Consider the following 22,475-nt stretch of genomic DNA (forward strand, 5'->3'; position numbering starts at 1 on the left):
ACCCTAACCCTAACCCTAACCCTAACCCTAACACTAACCCTAACCATAACCCTAACCCTAACCCTAACCCTAACCCTAACCCTTAACTATTTTCTGGGGGCGACTTTGCTAGGGGGCGACATTGGCTGGGGCGACATTGTCAGGGGCGACTTTGTAACAACTCGGGGCGAGCCGGTTAGGGGGCGACTTTGCAGTTCGCGACTTTGTTGGTGGCGAGCTTGCCAGGTGGCGAGATGACCAGCCCCCGCTCATGCTACCTGGTGCAATCAGAGCGGGGTGCTTCGTAAATAGCCTTGAGACAAGGCTACACAAGCAAAGTTCGTTTGCTATCCGACAGCTGAAGGCAACTAATTGTAGCAACAGGTGGTGTTATGGGTTTTAACATGTACCTGTGGCTCTTTTATCGGTCCAGACATGAAACAATGATTATGTAGCTGTTTGGTTCTTCCCCTCAGCTCTGTGGCCACCATCGAAATCTAAACTCACCTATTTAACCTCTATTTCGTCCAGTAACTGACAAAACACCGTACAAAACAGCGATGTCCGTATTTAAGGGCATATCCGATGCATGTATTGTACTCGGAACGTTATTGTTTTCCTTCGTGGAGGTTTTCTATCGACTCCTCGTCCCACGTAGTCGGAAGTCGATAGCGGGGAGTTCGGTGTTGATCACCGGGGCTGGACACGGCATCGGTAAGTGCATGGCGTTGAGGTTTGCCCGTGAGAAAGCCGTGCTGGTGCTGTGGGACATCAACCAGACCAACAACGAGAAAACAGCACGAGAGGTAAGTTGATAAATAAAGAGGTTTGTTTATCGTGTGACCAAGGAGCTGGAAATACAGGCCATTGTATACATTATCAAGATTTTATGTAGTATTTAACAATAGTTTTTGGGAATTATCATGATTATAATTGGGTTTGACCATCTGAGTGGGCACTTTGTGCAACCCTGGTGCAACCTCATGACCTTGGAGCTATAATATTATGGTACAGTCATTTGACCAGTTCGGGATCATTGACCAGTTCGGGATCACTTCAACTTTGCAATAACCAAATAGTTATATCACTTCTCATTATTACCAATTTCTGTTGATAAATGTGAAGATTAACACCCATTAAACCAACAAACCCAAAATAAGGTGCCAAATATCATCAGCAAATAAATTATGGCTGTTTTCCTGAAGGTTGTCTGCGAAATTTATCATTTTTTTGTTTAAAAATGTTGGTTGAAAAACACTGTTAAAACTTCTTACCTTTAGAGTTGGAGTGCCGGGGCAAAAAATATTTATGTAAAATGATAAAAATGTGTAAAAAAACATTCCTGTAAATACTGTGCAGACATCTTGTTTTTTTGAGGAGACGAAGTTACCAAAATCTTCTTTAGGGGGGCAACTTACCCTTGACCAGTTCGGGATCACTCAACATCTCATTGTGTCAAATGGTGCCGCACTCTAACTTACTAAGTATGGTAAAATCATACTACTGCAGTAGAAAGTTTATTCAGATGATTTTGAGAAACATTACTTCAACAAATTCTTTTAGATGTTTTTTTTTTTTTGAGAAATTTAAACTTGGAGGGGTCGATAATGCTTTTTAGGTTCGCTTCACTTTTTCATTTGCCTTTGCTGTTGTTTTGTGGTTTTGTCGCTGGGTTTTTGCGCTGCTATTGAAGACACTTGCATGACATTCACTAAACAAATGAAGTCCAAGTCCATGCCAACACACCTCTGAAGTTTTGTGTCCTTGAGAGACAGTTTTATGAATGGGAGTATGGGTTTGCAATAAAGGGCACTCTACTGATTCAGAATAGATTCAACTGATCCTGAACTGGTCAAACAGGTGACATTACTTTTCTTAAAGCCTCTTCAAAAGAACTAATCTTTTTTGTCAGTGAATACTTGGTGAGTTTTATGTCATGTTTAGGTAAACTGATACACTTTTTTGTTTAAAATATCAAAGAGATTGCAACAAAAAACAATGTGAATTCAAAAAGTGATCCAGAACTGGTCAAACGACTGTACAATTAGTTAGGGTTGGTGGCTGGCGCTGTTAACGGACCTCGCCTCCGGCTCGGTCCGTCCGGCTCGGTCCGTTAACAGCGCCAGCCACCAACCCGGTCATTACCACGCAGTGAAGACCGGGTACTCGCACTGTTATTCCCTAATTAGTACACCTGTCATCTAGTTACTGAATTACAATTTCTTGATTTGTGCAATTCATTTCAAAGACTTCTTTTAGAGTCGGGCATTTAACCAATATTTGTATAATTGGTTGTTTCACCAGCTTGTTGGCGCTTATATATCCCTTGTGCTGAGTGGTAGTTTGATCATGGAGGTAGAACTACCTCCACGATGGTTTGATAAAGATCCTCTGGAAAAAAAAAAATAAATAAAAAAACAAAAAAAACAAACAACATTGGCACCTTAAGTCGGATAACTTTCCGTATGGCGCCACCACTTTTTTACTCATTTTCACAAAAAGGGATATCTCATTGAGGTGAATTAGATACTATATTATATCATATCAAATGAAAAAGTGGTGGCGCCATACGGAAACTTTTCCCTTAATTCTAAATTTCAAAAATTAAGGTCAGCTCTCTATGGTTACTGCGCCCACTCTGACATTGACAACTTTGCCTTAGATTTAATCCTGTCTCAAACTTAAATTTGTTCCGACACTTCAATCAGAAGCGTGAGATCAACATCACAAACTTTACATTCTGCATTATTACAACTTGAAACCAATAAACAAATAAACATTCAATGTCATACGATTGCGTACTGGCAACCAGCCAGTTATCTGGGGCAATAATTTTGTCCACAGGTGTTTTTAAACACAATGCATGAGTGAGGGCGTAGTACAAGTATGGCAATCACATACTATTATTGCAATTTTTGTGTTGATTGATGTTTTAAATTGATACCAGTACATTTGATTCAAATATGACAATCATGAGCAAGCAAGTTTCTAGCCTCTGCCAATCAATAAATTTTACTCCATCATGCCCCAACACGGGTACCCCGAAATTTACCCCAGGACGCATCATTTTAGCAGGGTGCGGGCACCACTTGCCAAACAACAATGGCGGCGCCCATGCGATTTAAGCACTTTTATAATATAGATGTAACTTATTCCAGTACACCTCCCGGATTTGCAACTCGTTGCAGGCATGCCTGTAATAATCCTTTGTTTTGCAGGGCGAGGGCACCAAGGCCTTGTCTCCTTGGTACAGGGAACCCTACATGTACTGTATATGAGGAAACTGGAAATTTCTACTGGGGTTTTTCAAGGGCACCAAGTCAATATCCAGTGGGTGGAGGCAATCTCCTTTGTTGCCTCCATGAAGTATCAAGTCTACCAATAGCCCCTGTCACTTTGTTCTTTACCTTGGTGACCCTCAAAAGTTTCCTCCTGTATTCTAAGATTGTTCAATGGAAGTGTCCTTTCCAAGATAGAAATGTCCAACCTCTTTCTCCTTGGTAATTGTAAATTTCTACTGTCAGAGCACTTCAAGGGCACCAAGGCTATGAGATGAATGACCCAGGGGGTGGAGCCAATTTTGTTGCCTACAAACACACATGTATCAGCCCCGCCAGTGATAATTCTGTTTTTGAAAACTAACTTTTGAAAAGTCATATAAATATATGTTTATTTTCCAATTCCCCTCTCCCCTTCCTCTTGCAGGTTCGTGAGCTTGGGGCTCAGGCGTTTGCTTACACTGTTGACTGTTCCTCCCCTGATGCAGTCTCAGAAACGGCTGAACGAGTCATCCAGGATTTAGGCAGAGTCTACATGTTGATAAACAATGCCGGAGTGCTGGTCGGTGAAGATATCCTCAATCTATCTGAACAGAATATCAAGCAAACCATCAACATCAACCTCATGGCACAATTCTGGGTAAGTATTCTCAAGCATAGCAATCCTTTATTACAGGCAGGGTCGAATTGCCGTGTGATAAAGGCCCGTGCCGAAGGCGAGGACCTTTATCACACGGCAACTCTCATTCATAAATACCGTTTTGGTTAAAAGGCGTAATAAAGTAAGAAACTCTGTAAAACTTATTTGTTCTTGAAGTGCTTTAGCTCTGTATGTTTCCACCTCCATAAATTTACTTTTGATTCTTTCGTCCAAATAGACTATCCGAAGTTTCTTACCAGCAATGCTTGAGGCAAACTCTGGTCACATCGTCAGCATTTCTTCAATGGCTGGCAGACATGGAGTCCATCGTCTCTCTGATTACAGCGCTTCAAAGTTTGCAATTGTGGGTCTCCACGAATCTCTGACGGACGAAATCAATCAGGTTTACCGATCGCCGGGAATCTTGACAACGTTGGTGTGTCCGATGTTCATCAACACTGGGATGATACACAGTGTATGGGATAGGTAAGGAGAAGTTTCACTGTGTTACCATGACAAACACGGTTCAGACAGGCGCTCCAGAGTCGTGTCAAACCAAATAGGTCAGGAGTGATTCAAGGTTCACCCAAATACTTTTTGGCTTCAGATAGACGAACTTAATGTGTTGTAAATTGGGTCAAGATACAAAAGAGAAAAAGTACCCCCCCTCAAAAACAAAAACAAATAAAATAAAATAAAAATAAAATAAATGCCCCAAATGTGCCAAACGTGCCTATACATAGGCAATGGCAAAACACTTGGTTGCTAACATGGCAAATGCAAAAACGCTGCAGGGGGGCAACCCCCCTGCAGTGTACCCCTTCCAAAATAAAAGCCCCAAGCCATTGACAAACCTATTCCCCCTGCCCCCCTCCCACTTAGAGCAATGCCCCCCTCCCCTGGAAAAAGTCTTGGCTACTCCTCTGTAAAATTGTAACCATAAAGGGTGGTGGTTGATGGCTCACTGGAACCATAGAATGATGTAATGCTTCAAATTTAGAAAATTATTTTTTATCTGTACAAAAAGAAGTGTATATACATGTAAACTCTTCTTTCAAATCATGAGTTGAAAGTTTAAAAAAAGTAAGAATTTTTATCCTTCTGCATTAAAGACAGTGGACACTATTAGTACATTTGTAACTGTTAAAGACCAGTCTTCTCACTTGGTGTATCTCAACATATGCATTAAATAACAAATCTGTGAAAATTTGAGCTCGATTGGTCATCAGAGTTGCAATACTATAACTATGAAAGAAAGAAAAAACACTTGTCACACGAAGTTGTGTGCTTTCAGATGCTTGATTTCGAGACCTCAAATTCTAAACTTGAGGTCTCGAAATCAAATTCGTGGAAAATTACTTCTTTCGCTAAAACTACGTAACTTCAGAGGGAGCCGTTTCTCTCAATGTTTGATACTATCAACCTCTCCCCATTACTCATTACCAAGTAAGGTTTTATGCTAATAATTATTTTGAGTAAATACCATTAGTGTTCACTGCCTTTAATTGATGAAAAGAAACAGAAGATAATAACTTTGAACTGGAACGTTCAAAATACTTTTAGGAACGTCTTGAAGTTTGGCTTTTGAGATCATAAGATGAAATTAAAACTTCGAAAGGATAGGATGACTGGACGCAACAGACAAAATTTAAAAAGGTTTTTTTTATGGTTTGTCTCCCAGGGCAACTGGAGGAAAATTGATGGATGCTGATGATGTAGCTGAAGAGATTGTGGACGGTGTTCTCAGAAATAAGGAGGAAATCATCATTCCCTCTTTGAATTCAAAACTATTTTTGTTTTTAAAAGCGTAAGTAATGTAGATTAAAAGCGAGCAAACAACTCAAAAGTACTCTCATAGACACTGTATGATAGTGAGATCAAGATTTCTATCTCACTCAGTGGAAATTAGATCTCTATCCCACTCAAATGGAGCATCAGCTGATTTCACGAGACGCTAGGATTAATCATAATTATCGAGTCAGTGCCTCCTAACGTAAATGGATACGAACTTAACTCGTCCTAAGTCCTAAGATTAATCCTAAGTTTGGAAGAGTTTGGTCAAATCGACGTCTGGTCTCACTTAGCGACTTATGAGTGAACTCAGTAAATGGAAATTCAGATTCTGATTAACTGATTTAAGTATGCAGAGTGATCTCTATCCCACTGCATTATGTACATGTATTCCTGGATCCCAGTTACACTTGACTAATTAATGGTCGTGGCCGAGTGGATAAGAGCACCGAACTCAAGCTCTGGTGCTTCTGTTCAGCAGAGTGTAGGTTCGAATCCAGGTCGTGACACTTGTGTCCCTGAGCAAGACACTTAACTATAATTGCTTCTCTCCACCCAGGGGTAAATGGGTACCTGTGAGGGCAGAGATGGTTCTTGTGATTGATTTAGCCGAGTAGCGCATATTAATGTTGCACAGGCTGTATACTCCCCACCAGGGAGCTGAGATGGTTTAAGGAATGATTTAAGGCCCAGTGACCAGGGGTAATAATGTTGGAAGCGTTTTGGGATGCCCTCAGGTGTGAAAAGCGCTATATAAAAACCGGCTATTATTATTATTATTATTATTATTATTATTATTATCCCAATCCCACATTGCAAGCGACATTTCAATTTTGGTGGTACAGTTTTTCCCAGTCCTGTTCATGGAAAGTAAAGCTCTCCACTCCATTCACAAACTACATAATGGCAATCGTTAAGTGCCCTGAAAAAGACTTTCATAAGTTTTACTTGAGTAAGCGGTTAATGCAATTCAAGAAAACTGAGTTTATAATTGGTTGTCTTCCATTATAAGTCATTTAATAGGAAGTTTAAACTCTGCAGGGATGGGAAAACTTGTTTTGGGGAGCAAATCCTGCCAAAAAAATATATGGCCATATATTTTGTTTTTACCATTACACCGATGTGTATAAAGCACTGTATATTCAGTTCTTTCCTAAGCAAAATCACTGATGTGGGATTCAAACCCACATCCTTTGCATGGCTAGAGCACATGTCTTGTCACTAGACCACGGAGCCAGTCTAGTTGCTATAAAGAGGCAGTTGGAACCCTGTGTTAGCAGCAGTAATGCAACGATTTATTAGATCATGTTAATATTTTGCGTCAGGGATAAAGAATGTAATATTTTGTTTTTATATATCCCCTTACATCATAATGCCATCCATGTGTACTTTATTGTCAGGGGCCATTTTATTGCTTACGACCCTCTGTTTGGAAAAACAAAGTTTTTTTGTGTTTCTGGAAGAAAAGCATAGAGCCTTGGGCCCTTCTGAAATATTAATATCCTCTTTTGCATTAAAGACACTGGACACTATTGGTAATGTCAAAGACCAATCTTCTCACTTGGTGTATCTCAACATATGCATAAAATAACAAACCTGTGAAAATTTGAGCTCAATTTGTCATTGTAGATGCGAGATAATAATGAAAGAAAAAACACCCTTGTCACACGAAGTTGTGTGCTTTCAGATGCTTGATTTTGAGACCTCAAATTCTAAATCTGAGGTCTCAAAATCAAATTCGTGAAAAATTACTTCTTTCTCAAAAACTACTCCACTTCAGAGGGAGCCGTTTCTCACAATGTTTTATACTACCAACCTCTCCTCATTACTCGTTACCAAGTAAGTTTTTATGATAATAATTAATTTGAGTAATTACCAATAGTGTCCACTGCCTTTAATCTAAATTAAATGCTTGGGTTTGATTATCTTTTGCAGTGTGCTACCAACAAGAGGCTTCAGAGCTCTTGATAGTTTTCTCCAGGTTCGAATCCCATCCCAGGCAAGTGAAAAATGACATTACAGGAAGCTCTTCTATCACTTGAGCCTATTGGAGAACCCCAATGACCTCACGGATTCAACCTTTGACCTTTTATTAAGTGAAGAAGAGAATTAGTCAAACCTTACTACAATCGTGTACCAAAGACCTTGCAGCATGACTCCATGACTTGCCCTACTATGGAGTTCTACACTACAACAGTCACTGTTTCCCATCTCCATGGAGAGTTAACACCATATTTTTACACTTGGTGCTCAAGAGAAGAATGCTTAGTATAAGCAAACATTCCTGCTAACCTGGGCCAAATTTCATTAAGCCGCTTATCAGAATAATGTTACTAGAATAAGGTTGCAAGCCATACAATCCTTAGACCTTGCGCTGTAATTTCATGACTTTGCCTACTGCGGCATTCTACACATACATGTACACTAGCAGTCACTATTTTCTACCTCCAGGGATAAGCACCATAGTTCTGCACTTGATGTTTAAAGGAACACGTTGCCTTGGATCGGACGAGTTGGTCTATAAAAAAGCGTTTGTAACCGTTTGTTAAAAAATGCATATGGTTAGAAAGATAATTTAAAAGTAGAATACAATGATCCACACAAGTTTACCTCGAAATTGCGTGGTTTTCCTTTTACCTCGTCGACTAACACGGTCGGCCATTTATGGGAGTCAAATTTTTGACTCCCATAAATGGCCGACCGTGTTAGTCGGCGAGGTAAAAGGAAAACTTTTGACTCCCATAAATGGCCGACCGTGTTAGTCGACGAGGTAAAAGGAAAACCATGCAATTTCGAGGCATGTTTGTGTGGATCATTGTATTCTACTTTTACAGCATCTTTCTACCCATATGCATATTATAACAAACGCTTTTCAAAGACCAACTCGACCGATCCAAGACAACGTTTAAACGGAGAACGTTTCGTAAACAACACATGTATTTCCTTGGCATTCTGGTTACAATTTCACAAAGCTGATTACATGGTTTAAGCACATTTTTGCTAACCAGAAAAAGGTTACCAACCTAAAAAACCATATTCCTTCTTATTTTTGCTCAACAGAAACTTTGTGAAAAAGGGAAGGTTATTAAAATGACCCAGAAAAGAATTTGTGGAATTTTTATCCGAAAGGATTCTAAAGCATCCTACAAAATTATTTTTCAATAAATAAAATATTTGTCGAAATTGTTTAACCTCTACACGACCAGGGGTGGATTTCACAAAGGTAGTCCTAACTAGTCCTGGGCAATGCTAAGAGATAGGACTACTGTAACTCATCCTAACTTAGAATTGGCCCTATCTCTTAGCATTGCCTAGGACTAGTCCTAAGTTAGGACTACCTTTGTGAAATCCACCCCAGAGATGCTGCATGAAAATAACACTTAGTGTCAAGTGTTTTTTTCACTGGATGAAAGTGATGTCCCGAAATGGGAAAGTTACTATATAAGTGCATTCGAGTGTTTAAAGATTCTCCAAATAATGATGTATTTGGATGAATGTCTTTCAAATTTTGAAAAACAGTATCAACTTTAAAATTTTGAGTATTGAGCAATAAGGGAACAACTCAAATGATACTCAGCTGGGGTTTTGCTTTGTCTCTGCTGTTTGCTATTACCATGTTTACCTGCCAGATAATCTTATTGAATGTAAAGGTCAATGCGTCGCCAAAAAAGCACAAACACATCCAGGGACATTGACTCCCAAAATAGCGCAACCAAGACTAGTGTGATGAAGATGCGAGATGATTTAATTGGTCAATACTGTACATAGTATATGCAGCATTACTGTGACAATGGGATTGTATAATACTGATTCAAAATGTTAATTCAGCATGCAATATTCAACATTTTCATTATGTACATTTATTTTTTGTAACAACTCAATATTTCATGAAGATTTACTATTGCATATTTTATTGACTTCCGGCATCCAGCTTTGCAGTTGAAACAGAGCAGGAAATTGCATGAACTTTTACCAATGTTGTTTCTTTTATTGACCCAGCCACACTCAATCATGTCAATTTTGAAGATAACAATTAAAAACAATTGTGAATTTTTAAATGTTTTAATCAAAATAAGTATCTTTTTTACATAACATTGTGCAATTCTCAAGCATCTGAACTACATGTAGTACACAATTCTTTGCAGCAAATGTGTTTTTTCATTCATTATTTCTGGCAACTTTGATAACCAATTTAGCAAAACAAAAGTTTTCACAGATTTTTAATTTTTATACATATGCCATGTATGCTGGAATACACCAAGTGAGAATACTGGTGTTTTTTCTTTCATTGTTTTATTGTGCAACTTCGATGACCAATTGAGCCAAAATGTTCAAAAACTTGTTATTTTATGCATATTTTTGGATCACCAAGTGAGAATACTGGGCCGTGACAATTACCAAAAGTCTAGCCTGCAACAAAGACACCATTGCCAAAGGCCATTGCCCTAAGAATGTAACCTTAAGTGTACATGTTGATGGACTGATGAAGGGGCCTGTTTGCATTGGATTTTATCAAACGTTTGTATTGGATTATCGGATGTTATTATCTGTGTACAGCATTGGAGTATTCATCATAATCATGATATCACTGCTAGACCAAGTGTGCTTGCATAATACCTTTATCAAATGTTTATACAAGATTCTTTGATTTGAGTCAGTTATGAATTATTACAGTGTAGTCCATTAAATGTATTATATTATGTATTTCATTGTTATCTGCTGTTAGAAATTTTAGTTGGCCCCTCATCACCAGGGCCAAGTTTTGGCAGAGCTGTTACACAAGTAAAAATATAGGTACCATTTTCTAATCTAAGCTCGGTACATTTTCTTTTTATATTTTTTTCTTCTTGCTGTGCCCGAATTTCCTCACTGTTTTGCTCAAATTTGGGAGGGTAGTTACCCTACCCTACCCTCCGCCCCTATGGGTTGTATGCCATGATCGTGGTTAACTTCATCTGTACATTGTAAGTTTTGTTTAATGGAACACGTTGCCTTGGATCGGATGAGTTGGTCTATAAAAAGCGTTTGAAACCGTTGCATATGGTTAGAAAAAAAAGTAAAAGTAGAATATAATGATCCACACAAGTATCACTTTTAAAATTGCACGGTTTTACTTTTTTGCGCGCATTTACACCGTCGGCCATTTTTAGGAGTCAAACATTTGACTCCCATTAATGGCCGACCGTGTTAGTCGATGAGGTAAAAAGAAAACCACGCAATTTTGAGGCATATTTGTGTAGATCACTTTATTCTACTTTTAGAACATCTTTCTACCCTTATATATTTTATAAAAAACGATTACAGAACGCTTTTCAAAGACTAACTCGACCGATCCAAGGCAACGTACTCCTTTAATTGATATGATCTTCGGCATTTAACATGTTTAATTGTAATTCAATGACTTTTTACTTGATAAATAGTGCTGGGCCTGTATTTTTATAAGGTCGAAAACAAGAAATTTGTTTTCCAATTTAATTTTTGTGTTAATGGGATTATATAAAGATATTTGAATGTAGTTTCATAATCATATTTATTGCTAATTACCAATCAGTACCAATCAGATTTGTAAGACAGATTTGTGAAATAATTGTATGCATTAAAATGTTTCGTGCCTTTTTAAACCAAACTGTCCAATTAAACTGTTTTAGCAGTATTTTAAGAGGTATATTTTTATATCTTCAAGAAAAATTAATCTTGGATTAATATAGTAGTATGTACATGTATATTTTGTAAAGAGAGGTGTTTTCTAGGGTAAATTTTGACTTGATTATTTATATTTTGGTGATGGGATCCAGAGCTATATCAACAATAATAAATGAGACAGGAAAAAGTTGTTTAAAAAACGTGTGTCTTGAATGGCTTCATTGTAAAATTTGAAATAAAATAATGAGAATTACTAAAGGTCATTACTTTTATATGGTACACTGGTTGAGTGGTTTACAGCATCACATTTAAGTTCTGGTGGTAAAGTCATTTTAGTGTGGGTTCGAACCCCAGTCATGACACTTGTGTCCTTGAGCAAAATGCTGATGATAAATGCTTCTCTTCACCCAGGGGTATAAATTGGTATACCTGTGATGAGGGTCGAGGTTGATGTGTATGAAAAGGCCATTGGAGTACCTCAGCAGATCAGAGCTGTATATTCCCAAGGGAGTTGGGAAAGATAAAGAATGTTATTGGGCCAGGGCAAAATGTAAAGAAAAAGCTCATCAATATGGTTATTGTAATATTTTTGATATTATGCGCTATAAAAGAACTAGTTATTTTATTACTGGTTTGAAAGGAAAGACGCTGAAAACAATATTATCAAGAACCTGAACTGCATTATTTTAATAGTCCGGTTGGTAGTGGCATCTTTCCACCTCTAGGACCCCGGTTCAAATCTGGGGACACAATGGGTGCGTTCCATTAGCTTCCCTGGGTCGACCCCAGTCTGGCCCGGTGCGTGCGAATAGCTTTGACGTCATTCCAGGAGCTCACCCGGGTTGGCCCCCAATGCGTCGGGGCAGGCCCAAGGTGCATCACGTCATTACGAGAGCGGTGAGTGATCGTTCGTTTAGCTCTTGTCAGGGGCTCACTTGAGTGAGTACCGCGGGGTAGACCCAGGGAAGCTAATCGAACGCACCCTATGTGGATTGGGTTTCAGTCCCTACATTGTTTTCCCAGTTATAATTATCTGGGGTTTAAAATTGGAAATGAGCAATAATGACTTAAAGTTTATCAATAGATTCCAGTTGAAATATTTATTCCTGCCTTTTATAAACAGAGATGACAATGACTCACAAAGAACTATGTTTAAAAATATAGAATAACATGTAACTCTCCTGGTTCCAACCAACAAGCCATTTGTGAGTTGAATAATGTCTGGTTCAATGACTTCCTAAACTCACAAGCGAATTTTTCAGTCTAATGAGAAAGTTGCCATGTCACATTATTAGGGGCAAGCTTTTGCATAGTTACTGAAGAAATGACGAACACCCAAACAGAAATTTGAATGTCATTGTAAAGCTCAATGGTAGCAATATTTGCTCATGTGAAGGTTGCAATACAACAGTCTGGTCCCCTGTCGATATCCTTCGGAATAAAGACACGCAATGGTCTTACACGACCTAATCGTTTTCATTGGATACAATGATTTAATTGGATATTGTGCAGTAATGTAAGCTTTCAATATCTGTGTTAAAGGCAGTGGACACTATTGGTAATTACTCAAAATAATTATTGGCATAAAACCTTTCTTGGTTCGAGTAATGGGGAGACGTTAATGGTATAAAACATTGTGAGAAACGGCTCCCTCTGAAGTGCCATAGTTTTCGAGAAAGAAGTAATTTTCCACGAATTTGATTTCGAGACCTCAGATTTAGAACTTGAGGTCTCGAAATCAACCATCTAAACACACACAAGTTCGTGTGACAAGGGTTATTTTTCTTTGATTATTATCTCGCAAGTTCGATGATCAATTGAGCTCAAATTTTTACAGGTTTGTTATTTTATGCATATGTTGAGATACACCAACTGTGAAGGCTAGTCTTTGACAATTACCAATAGTGTCCACTGCCTTTAAGGCCGAGTCACACTGCAGCGATAACGAAAACGATAACGATCATGTTGCAAAGTAGCGATCCTATTGGTTGAATTGCTCACTGCAGAATATGCACACGCTCATTGCGTCGTTATTGTTATTGTTCTCGTTATCACTGCAGTGTGACTCAGTCTTTATAATAATTGGTTCGAGATGGTCTGAGATGATGTAGTTTTTCAGCTTTTGTTGTTGTTTTATTCACCATACATGTACATGTGAAAGTGAATCAACTGCGAATCTCCATGTGAAATGGGTGCAAGGTCACAGGTACATCTGACAGGATCCGGCCAGGCACTCAAAGCAGGTTTCTGGCTTAATTCCTGAGCCTCAAAATGTTACGTCAGATATTCAAACTCGCAATACAAAAGCTTGCCCTGATTCCTTTATATTTAATACAATGGTCTCTTATAGTCTGGGGAATTGAAATTTTGAATAAGCACTTGTCATTGTACCAGACATTAAAAATCAAATTTGCAAATAGCTTATTGCTGTTTGGCACGTAAAATAACAAAGACTAAAAAACTAAAAGTTTGGCTGAACACTTTTTAGCAGACTTGATAGTTCCAGAGGAGACCAATGTTATGAATACTGGTACATGTAGTTCTTTGACCCACATAATGGTCTGATAGACTAAGGGAATCGATGTGTGGTGGAGAGGTTTTCAACTAGTGGTTTAATCCCAACAAGGCCTGGTTCTTGATAATTTTACCGAGACGAAGTCGAGGTAAATTATCAAGAACCAGGCCTCGGCGAGTTTAACCAATTACAATGTAGTTGAAAACCGATTCAACACACTTTGATTCCAACATATAAATTGTACCTTTTCGGTCAAAAACATCGCACTTTTTGTCAAAAAGTAAAATAAATGCAAAAATTATAATTGTTCAATGATTTCTTTCAACACAGCACCCCTCCAGCTATGAAATGGTAAGGTCCTCGGGTAAACAACTCCTTATAAGGGAATGCTGTGCACGTCGCGCGTATTGCGTGATGTGGCACAACTCTTCCACCCAGGTGCAAGCTCACGTGTCATGCCATGTTTCAACACTTTTTACTGGTCATTATCAAAGGTTTAAACACCCCCATGTGACGCGCTCTCCACCAATAGGAATAGCGAAACTGTCTTAGGTATTTATGAATACAATTTTGATACTAACAGTCTGCACATACATGTAATTAACACACTGAAACTACACCTGAATGTCATATTTCAAACTTTCCAAAAATGTTTGCACAATTCAAACGGCATGGGAGACATTTTTGCGCAGAGCCTCTTGCAGGAGTGCACTGTGTAATAGTGGGACTGAAGGGGAACAAAATTAAGGAAAGTGTTTCCTGCATAAAACAGGCATGCGATTTGGCACACAATCAGATGTCATTTGAAAGATATTTGATTATAGGCCATCAAAGATTTATCATTAGAAAAATATAATGGTAGGATATCAAAATAGATGCTATTCAAAAAAGGGATATACATGTATACCAAGCCCATCATCTACTTGCCAGACCAACAATTTTTGTTATCAAATGTACTGAGAATGTTTAGCAACATGTTCCTTCTTCAAAAAAGTATCACGGATTCAAACCAATATCCTCTATACTAAAATAACAACTCTTTGCGGTTGGGGGCTTTGTGAAACTGTCCAGCATTTATTGGTAGAATTTTGTTACTATTACTAATGTAAGGGACTGTTGAACCACACTGGATGTAAAGTACGAAAGGCTGCGATAACCATCGATTGTTAGACAAGTGCCAGGAAGTATCCAGAGACCAGTTTGTCAAAGGCTTGATTTCACATAAGATTCATCTTAAAGGCAGTGGACACTATTGGTAATTGTCAAAGACTAGTCTTCTCACTTGGTGTATCTCAACATATGCATAAAATAACAAACCTGTGAAAATTTGAGTTCAATTGGTCGTCGAAGTTGCGAGATAATAATGGAAGAATAACACCCTTGTCACACGAAGTTTTGTGCTTTCAGAGGCTTGATTTTGGGACTTAAAATTCTAAATCTGAGGTCTCAAAATCAAAGACTGGTCTTTGACAATTACCAATAGTGGAAAATTCATGGAAAAATACTTCTTTCTCGAAAACTACATAACTTCAGAGGGAGCCGTTTCTCACAATGTTTTGTACTATCAAACTTTCCCCATTCATGCCATTACTCGTTACCAAGTGAGGTTATGCTGAAAAATATTTTGAGTAATTACCAATAGTGTCCACTGCCTTTAAGATGAGTTGTCAGTAACTGCAATGGTTTAATCTCACGCGGTTCTAACATTGTGTTAACAATTTGGTTCCATATACATTGCTTTAACAAGTAAAGGAAACACACTTTTAACTTGGTTTCTTTAGTGACATCGCACTTTGCTCAGCAATTAAGATTGATACACATCTTAATTAAAGGCAGTGGACAATTATTGGTAATTACTCAAAATAGTTTTTAGTATAAAACCTCACTAATTTTCCACGAATTTGATTTAGAGACCTCAGATTTAGAACTTGGGGTCTCGAAATCAACCATCTTGAAACGCACACAACCTTCGTGTGACAAGGGTGTTTTTTCTTTCATTATTATCTCGCAACTTTGATGACCGATTGAGCTCAAATTTCCTCAGGTTTATGCATATGTTGACACACACCAAGTGAGAAGACTGGTCTTTGACCCTTACCAATAGTTTCCACTGTCTTTAAGATTGATACACATCTTAAGATCAATCTTAGCTCTTTGTGAAACCGACCCTAAGTGCGGCCAAGTGGCTAAATCACTGCTTCCAACTGCTTCATGTAAACCATTGTCTTTGTATCAGTCACAAAGCTTCTAATTACTATTAAACCTTCAACTCTCTGGTCAACTGTTGGGCCTACTGTTTCACAATACCTGACTCATTCATCATTCACGGTTGGGTACACTTTGGTCCAAGAGCAAAGCTATAGTATGAGTAAAAAGCTACCAGAAGTGTTAGGAATGGATTTGTTGATGGTTTCAATTGGCCAATCAGAAGTGAAAATACACGACTTATGAACTAGTAACACAACTGGCCTGACTACAAAGTGATCAAGCAAGTTGGATAGACATTTTAACTCTAAGTGGCAGCAGACTTAACAGGTAAACTTTAATTTCACAGGACTTGGGAAAGTACTGAGTAATGTACAGTGCTAACACACATCGGTGAAAGGGTAAAAAAAAAAAAAAAAAAAATTTAACGTCTTTCTGAGTATGCTCACATTTCCAAAAATGATGGTTTTACATGGTAAGTCTGCTGCCACCTAGGGCAAGTTCGGGCAAGTTCGAGCAGCATCCACTTGTAACCACTAGTCAATGTCCAATGGTCATCTATGCATGCAACACATCCTTGGTAGCAGGCAAAACCGCCCAGTGGTCGACAATAGTCAACCATAGTCCCTAGCTTGAAATTGCTCCAAGATTACCACTAATGTCTCCCATTTGAGCTCACCCCGCCCCATCCTCTTCCTAAGCCTTAGTGGTTCATCTTGATGTCAGGCTCTACTTGACATTCATGAGCTGCACCTCAAATGTTAAGGTACTGCTTGGAGGAATTTTGCCAGCTCTCCGATTGCCATATCTAAACACAGAAAACAAAGGAGAACTTTAGATACTATAATCAAAGTAAACTTACTTCTACTCAAAATAGAAACGTGGATACTTCTGTAAAACTATGTACTATTTTTTCTTTAAAAAAAAAATGGATAGATTTTATAAAAACTGTGGTAAAATTTCAGTCTATATTGAAGTTCTGTTTGCAAGAGGGCGGAGATTGTTCTTGTGATTGATTTAGCTTTATAGCACATATTTGTTGCACCGGCTGTATACTCCCAGGGAGTTGAGATGGCGTTAAAGAATGAATTAAGGCCCAGTGACCAGGGGTAATATTGTTGTAAGCGCTTTGAGAAGCCCTTCGGGAGTGTGAAAACTGCTGTATAAAAACTGATTATTATTATAGGATTTGAGGCATTGCATGGTGGGGTATTAATATATATTTGGTTTGCGGTAACACCATGTGTGTATAAACACTTTCTTGATTACGAGTAATGGGGAGAGGTTGATAGTATACAAATATTGACTGCATCGAGTACTATGGTTAAAACTATGACTGCCGAGGTGATCCCCGGAGCGTTCTATTTTCCCGAGGCGAAGCCGAGGGAAAATAGAATGCTCCGGGGATCACCGAGGGAGTCATAGTTTTCAACCATTGCACGAGTAAAAGCAGTCAATAATTGGTTTTATAACACCCCAAACATTTCTAAATACTGTACTGTTATTATTAAGTTATAGACCTGAATGCTACAATCCAAGGACGACACGAATACAGATTGCAAACACTTTTACTTACTGTGTTGCATGTAGTGTCGTGCAATCCGAAATGGTTACAGACTATTAATTTATCATCCTCGTATACGCAACGGACGTCTGGGTACTGCATGCCGTGTGCTAGTCTGTCGTACTAGCGCACGGCGCCGTGTGCTAGTCTTCGGACTAGCGCATGGCAAACCGACGCACTATCACACGGCCGTCGTCTAGCAAAACTAAGACATGTTATGTGACGCCCTCTAAACCAATGAGCAGGCAGAATACTTGCAAGGGGTGTTATAATATAAAACATTGTGAGAAACAGCTCCCTCTGAAGTGACGCAGTTTTCTAGAAAGAAGTGATTTTCATCGAATTTGATTTTGAGTCCTCAAGTTTAGAATATGAGGTCTCGAAATCAAGCATCAGAAAGCACACAACTTCGAGCTCAAATTTTCACAGGTTTGTTATTTTATGCATATGTTGAGGTACACCAACTGTGAAGACTAGTCTCTGACAATTACCAATAGTGTCCACTGTCTTTAATGCTAAAGTAAAAAATACAAGCAGTTTGTAGGCTCCCCAGGGGTTAAGCAAGTACAGTAAGCAAATTGGTTAGTGTGATTAACAATGTTTTAAAGCGCCTTGATTTAGCTACTACCAGGACTCGCGTGCTAAATATATGCTATAAAAACCAAAAATTATTTGAAAAAAATTACCAAGATTATGTCCTAAAAATATTCCTGATGATGCTATTTGATGCCTTACTTACCCTTGGGAAGGAGGAATGGTTAACTTCCTTTTGCCACCGACTTTCATTCCTACATTATATAGAGAAATTTAATTGTCATAATTAATGAAAACAATTTCAAGAAACTGTTATTCGAGGTATGCATTCACCTATGTTTTATTAAGAGATGGCTAACATGAACTTATAGGCCACATTATAAGGAAAGACACAACAAAAGTCACAAAACAGCTAGATAGGTTATTGAAGTGGTGAAATTCTGAGACCCAATTAGTTAGCACCTTATAAAGGGTTTACAAGGTGCTGCTGTGTATTCAGCAGTAGGCCTGGGCGAATTATTCGAATATCCGGTTAATGGCGAATAGGTTTTCCTATCCGTAACCGCGAATGCCTTTTTTTTCTTAACCGGATATCCGCATAGGGCGCAAATACCTCTGTACAAACCGGATATTCTTTAACTATCCGAATATCCGCGGACGTCGTGCGACAATGGATATAAATGTTTCGTCTGAATCCTTATGAAACTTCTATTAAGACAGCATAAAACAGTATAAATTAAGTATTTAACTATGCTCACCTCCGTGAAGAGTTAAAACAATGACATTTCTGACGTAATTTGTCCAAAGATTACACAAGTTTTCCTTCACGTAGAGTCAATCACGATCAAAAGAAAAAGCAAATCGCCATCTTTAAATTAGATCCGGTCATTTTTATGAATGAACCGAGTGACACTGTCTAAAACTAATATCAATCCGCCCATAAGATCTCATTCACAAACGAACAGCGCCCTCTATTGGCAAAACAAATTTTTTTTAAATATTTTTTTAAATAGCGCCCTCTCGTGGCGAAAACAATTATTCGAGTATCCGGTTAATTTCGGATAGTTGGCCAGCGGTATCCGAATAACAAAATTTCACTATTCGCCCAGCACTATTCAGCAGCTACAGCCAGGAACACCGGGGCAAACCTCTTCTCTTGGCAATAAGGACACAGGTGTCATGACTTTGGAACCCACACTCTGCTGTTCAGAAAGACCAGGGTTTGAAGATGCTGCTTCTAACCGCTAGGCCATGACACGCTCATTAATATTTGCAGTATTTTCCAACCTATGACCCTGAAGGCCGAGTTATAGTCGGTCGCGCGATGGTCGGGCGTCGGAAATCTTGACCAGCGATCATAAAAAGACACAGTTTTTAGGCCTCAGTCTTAGGATTGCGCGCAAGATTTCCGTCGCGTGACCATCGCGTGACCATCGCGCGACCGACTATAAACTAGCCTTGAAGGGTCTAGGTCCTTTTTGTAGGACACAAAAACACAATGTCCACAGATTTACATCAAACTTACACGGTTTGAATATAAAGATGGTAGAAAGATTAAATTATTACTTACTTGAGGTGCTGTAATTTTTGAGAAATGAGTAAAACAATGTCAGGAACATAATTTTCATCTCAGTGATCATGAGACAAAAATTATTTTAGCATGTGAATACGTATTTTCATGACATTGTTTTACTCATTTCTCAAAAAACTACAGCACCAGCAGGTAAAATTTTAAGGAAAGCTTTCTACTATCATTATCTTCAAACTGTTTAAGTTTAATGTAAATCTGTGGACATTGTGTTTTGTGTTACAAAAAGTACCCCAATCCTTTAAGAAATAAATCTAGCTTTACTTACCAGCAATGCCTTCTTCCCATCCTTTGATTACTTCAGAGCTTCCCAGTCTAAACAGGAACGGTTTTCCTTTCAAACAGGAGTCAAATTCCTCTCCATTGTTTAAGAGACCTTTATAGTAGACAAAGACCTGTCAAAAACAATACAGTGTAGTTAAACAAGCCACACCTTATTATGGGAAGATAACACATTAGGAATTAGAAAGAGATTCAATAATTACAATGTACTTGTGAACATAAACACTGGGTCAACTTGAAAAAAAAAAAAACAGGAAATTAAACCCATGTCAATAATTTTGGTCTGTAAATTGTAAACAATGTTCCTTACTAAGTCCATGTACATGTAGCGCTTGTGGTAGCATTACATGTACAATGTACAACCCATATCAAAGCAATCTTTGGGAAGGGTACATGTACATTATTCCCTTAAGGCCATTGGACATTTTCGGTAAACAGTATTGTCCAAAGGCCCACACTTCGTGTATCACAACTTACATAAAAAATAACAAACCGGTGGAAATTTAGGCTCAATCGGTCATCGGAGTCGGGAGAAAATAACAGGAAAACCCACCCTTGTTTCCGCACGTTTCGCCGTGTAATGACATGTGTTCAAAATAAATCCAAAACGAGAAGTGATAATTGTTTTAATGTTTTCTCAAAAAGTAAAGCATTTCATGGAATAATATTTCAAGAGAAGTCTTTCACCATTACCTTCTGTAAACCCTGTAAGCATGGTAAGTTATTTGTAAATCTGTGAACTTTTTGTTTTTTCTGTTCCGAAAGTGTATAATGGGTTTAAATGTTGTACATATTTTGCCATGTATCCCATCTCATATCACTAGTGCAAGATTAAAAAACTCGCTTCAAGATCAAAAGCCTTCTTCATGTTAAGTACGGCCATGTACATGAAGGTTTACTCTCAGCCCAAAAATGACAACTTATTTTCAGCAGCAGCCCCAAACACCCTGCTGAAAAATGGGCTCTAATGGTCATGAAAAACTGTTTAAAGATGGTGGACACTATTGGTAATTGTCAAAGACCAGTCTTCTCACTTGGTGTATCTCAACATATACATAAAATAACCAACCTGTGAAAATTTGAGCTCAATCGGTCATCAAAGTTGTGAGATAATAATGAAAGAAAAAACACCCATGTCACACAAAATTGTGTGCTTTCAGATGGTTGATTTCAAGACCTCAGTTTCTAAAACTTGAGGTCTTGAAATCAAATTCGTGGAAAGTTACTTCTCTCTTGAAAACTAAATCACTTCGGAGGGAGCTGTTTCTCACAATGTTTTATACCATCAACCTCTCCCCATTACTTGTTACCAAGAAAGGTTTTATGCTAATAATTATTTTGAGTAATTACCAATAGTGTTCACTGCCTTTAAGTGCGGAATGATAATTTCAGCTTACCATTTTGCCACTCTTGGCCAATTTCCCATCACCTATGACTATATCCTCCAGCGTTGTACCACTTCGAAGTTTGACTTTTAACTGAAAAAGAAGTGCAAAGAATTGGTTGAATGCATCAATTTTTTTAATCCAATTGTTCCTCTTCTATGTATTTGGTTTTCTGATGAGTGCGTTTATTCCATTGAACCATTTCCATTATAAATGACAGATCACATAACATGACAAGGCAGGATGGCCACTTCAAGATAAGGGCTACACTTAAAGACAATGGACACTATTGGTAATTGTCAAAGGCCAGTCTTCTCATTTGGTGTATCTCAACATGTACATAAAATAACAAACCTGTGAAAATTTGAGCTTGATTGGTCGTCAAAGTTGCGAGATAACTATGAAAGAAAAAAAAACACCCTTGTCACACGAAGTTGTGTACTTTCAGATGCTTGATTTTGAGACCTCAAGTTCTAAACTTGAGGTCTCAAAATCAAATTCGTGGAAAATTACTTCTTTATTGAAAACTACATCACTTCAGAGGGAGCCGTTTCTCACAAGGTTTTATACCATCAACCTCTCCCCATTACTCATTACCAAGAAAGGTTTTATGTTAATTATTATTTTGAGTAATTACCAATAGTGTCCCCTGCCTTTAATTGATTTAAGCTATTGACCCAAATCAACTGCCACCAGGGGCACATTGCCACCAGGGGCACATTGCCACCAGGGGCACATTGCCACCAGGGGCACATTGCCACCAGGGGCACATTGCCACCAGGGGCACTTTGCCACCAGGGGCACATTGCCACCAGGGGCACATTGCCACCAGGGGCACATTGCCACCAGGGGCACTTTGCCACCAGGGGCACATTGCCACCAGGGGCACTTTGCCACCAGGGGCACATTGCCACCAGGGGCACATTGCCACCTACATGTACTCCTTGGGCTGAAATAGAGTTATATGCCTTTCAGAGTCAATAAGGATGCAAAGGCTTGAGTTTCATACCAGCAGTCAATTTCATATAACTTTACGCAACTGCGTAAGTCCACTTGCGCAACGTTTATGGA

General features: G+C 38.6%; 2 protein-coding genes across 2 annotated transcripts in view; one reads left to right on the forward strand and one right to left on the reverse strand.

Moving 5' to 3' along the window:
* The first annotated feature begins 343 nt into the window (after positions 1-343).
* LOC139942042 (17-beta-hydroxysteroid dehydrogenase 13-like) lies at positions 344-10,714 on the forward strand. The gene is made up of 5 exons (XM_071938724.1): positions 344-785; positions 3,685-3,897; positions 4,136-4,383; positions 5,579-5,704; positions 7,624-10,714. The coding sequence occupies exons 1-5, from the start codon at positions 540-542 to the stop codon at positions 7,700-7,702; spliced, it is 912 nt and encodes a 303-aa protein (XP_071794825.1). The 5' UTR covers positions 344-539; the 3' UTR covers positions 7,703-10,714.
* Positions 10,715-10,822: 108 nt separating this feature from the next.
* Positions 10,823-22,475, reverse strand: part of LOC139942034 (uncharacterized) — a 41,996-nt gene continuing 30,343 nt past the window's right edge. The window contains exons 10-13 of the mRNA XM_071938710.1: positions 21,417-21,497; positions 20,006-20,132; positions 18,355-18,403; positions 10,823-16,859 (exon numbers count right to left, since the gene is read on the reverse strand). Of these exons, the coding sequence (XP_071794811.1) occupies positions 16,781-16,859; positions 18,355-18,403; positions 20,006-20,132; positions 21,417-21,497 (336 nt within the window). The 3' untranslated portion in view covers positions 10,823-16,780. The remainder of the gene's footprint in view (positions 16,860-18,354; positions 18,404-20,005; positions 20,133-21,416; positions 21,498-22,475) is intronic.

The sequence above is a fragment of the Asterias amurensis genome, chromosome 9 (assembly GCF_032118995.1).
Source record: "Asterias amurensis chromosome 9, ASM3211899v1".
Classification (NCBI taxonomy): Eukaryota; Metazoa; Echinodermata; class Asteroidea; order Forcipulatida; family Asteriidae; genus Asterias; species Asterias amurensis.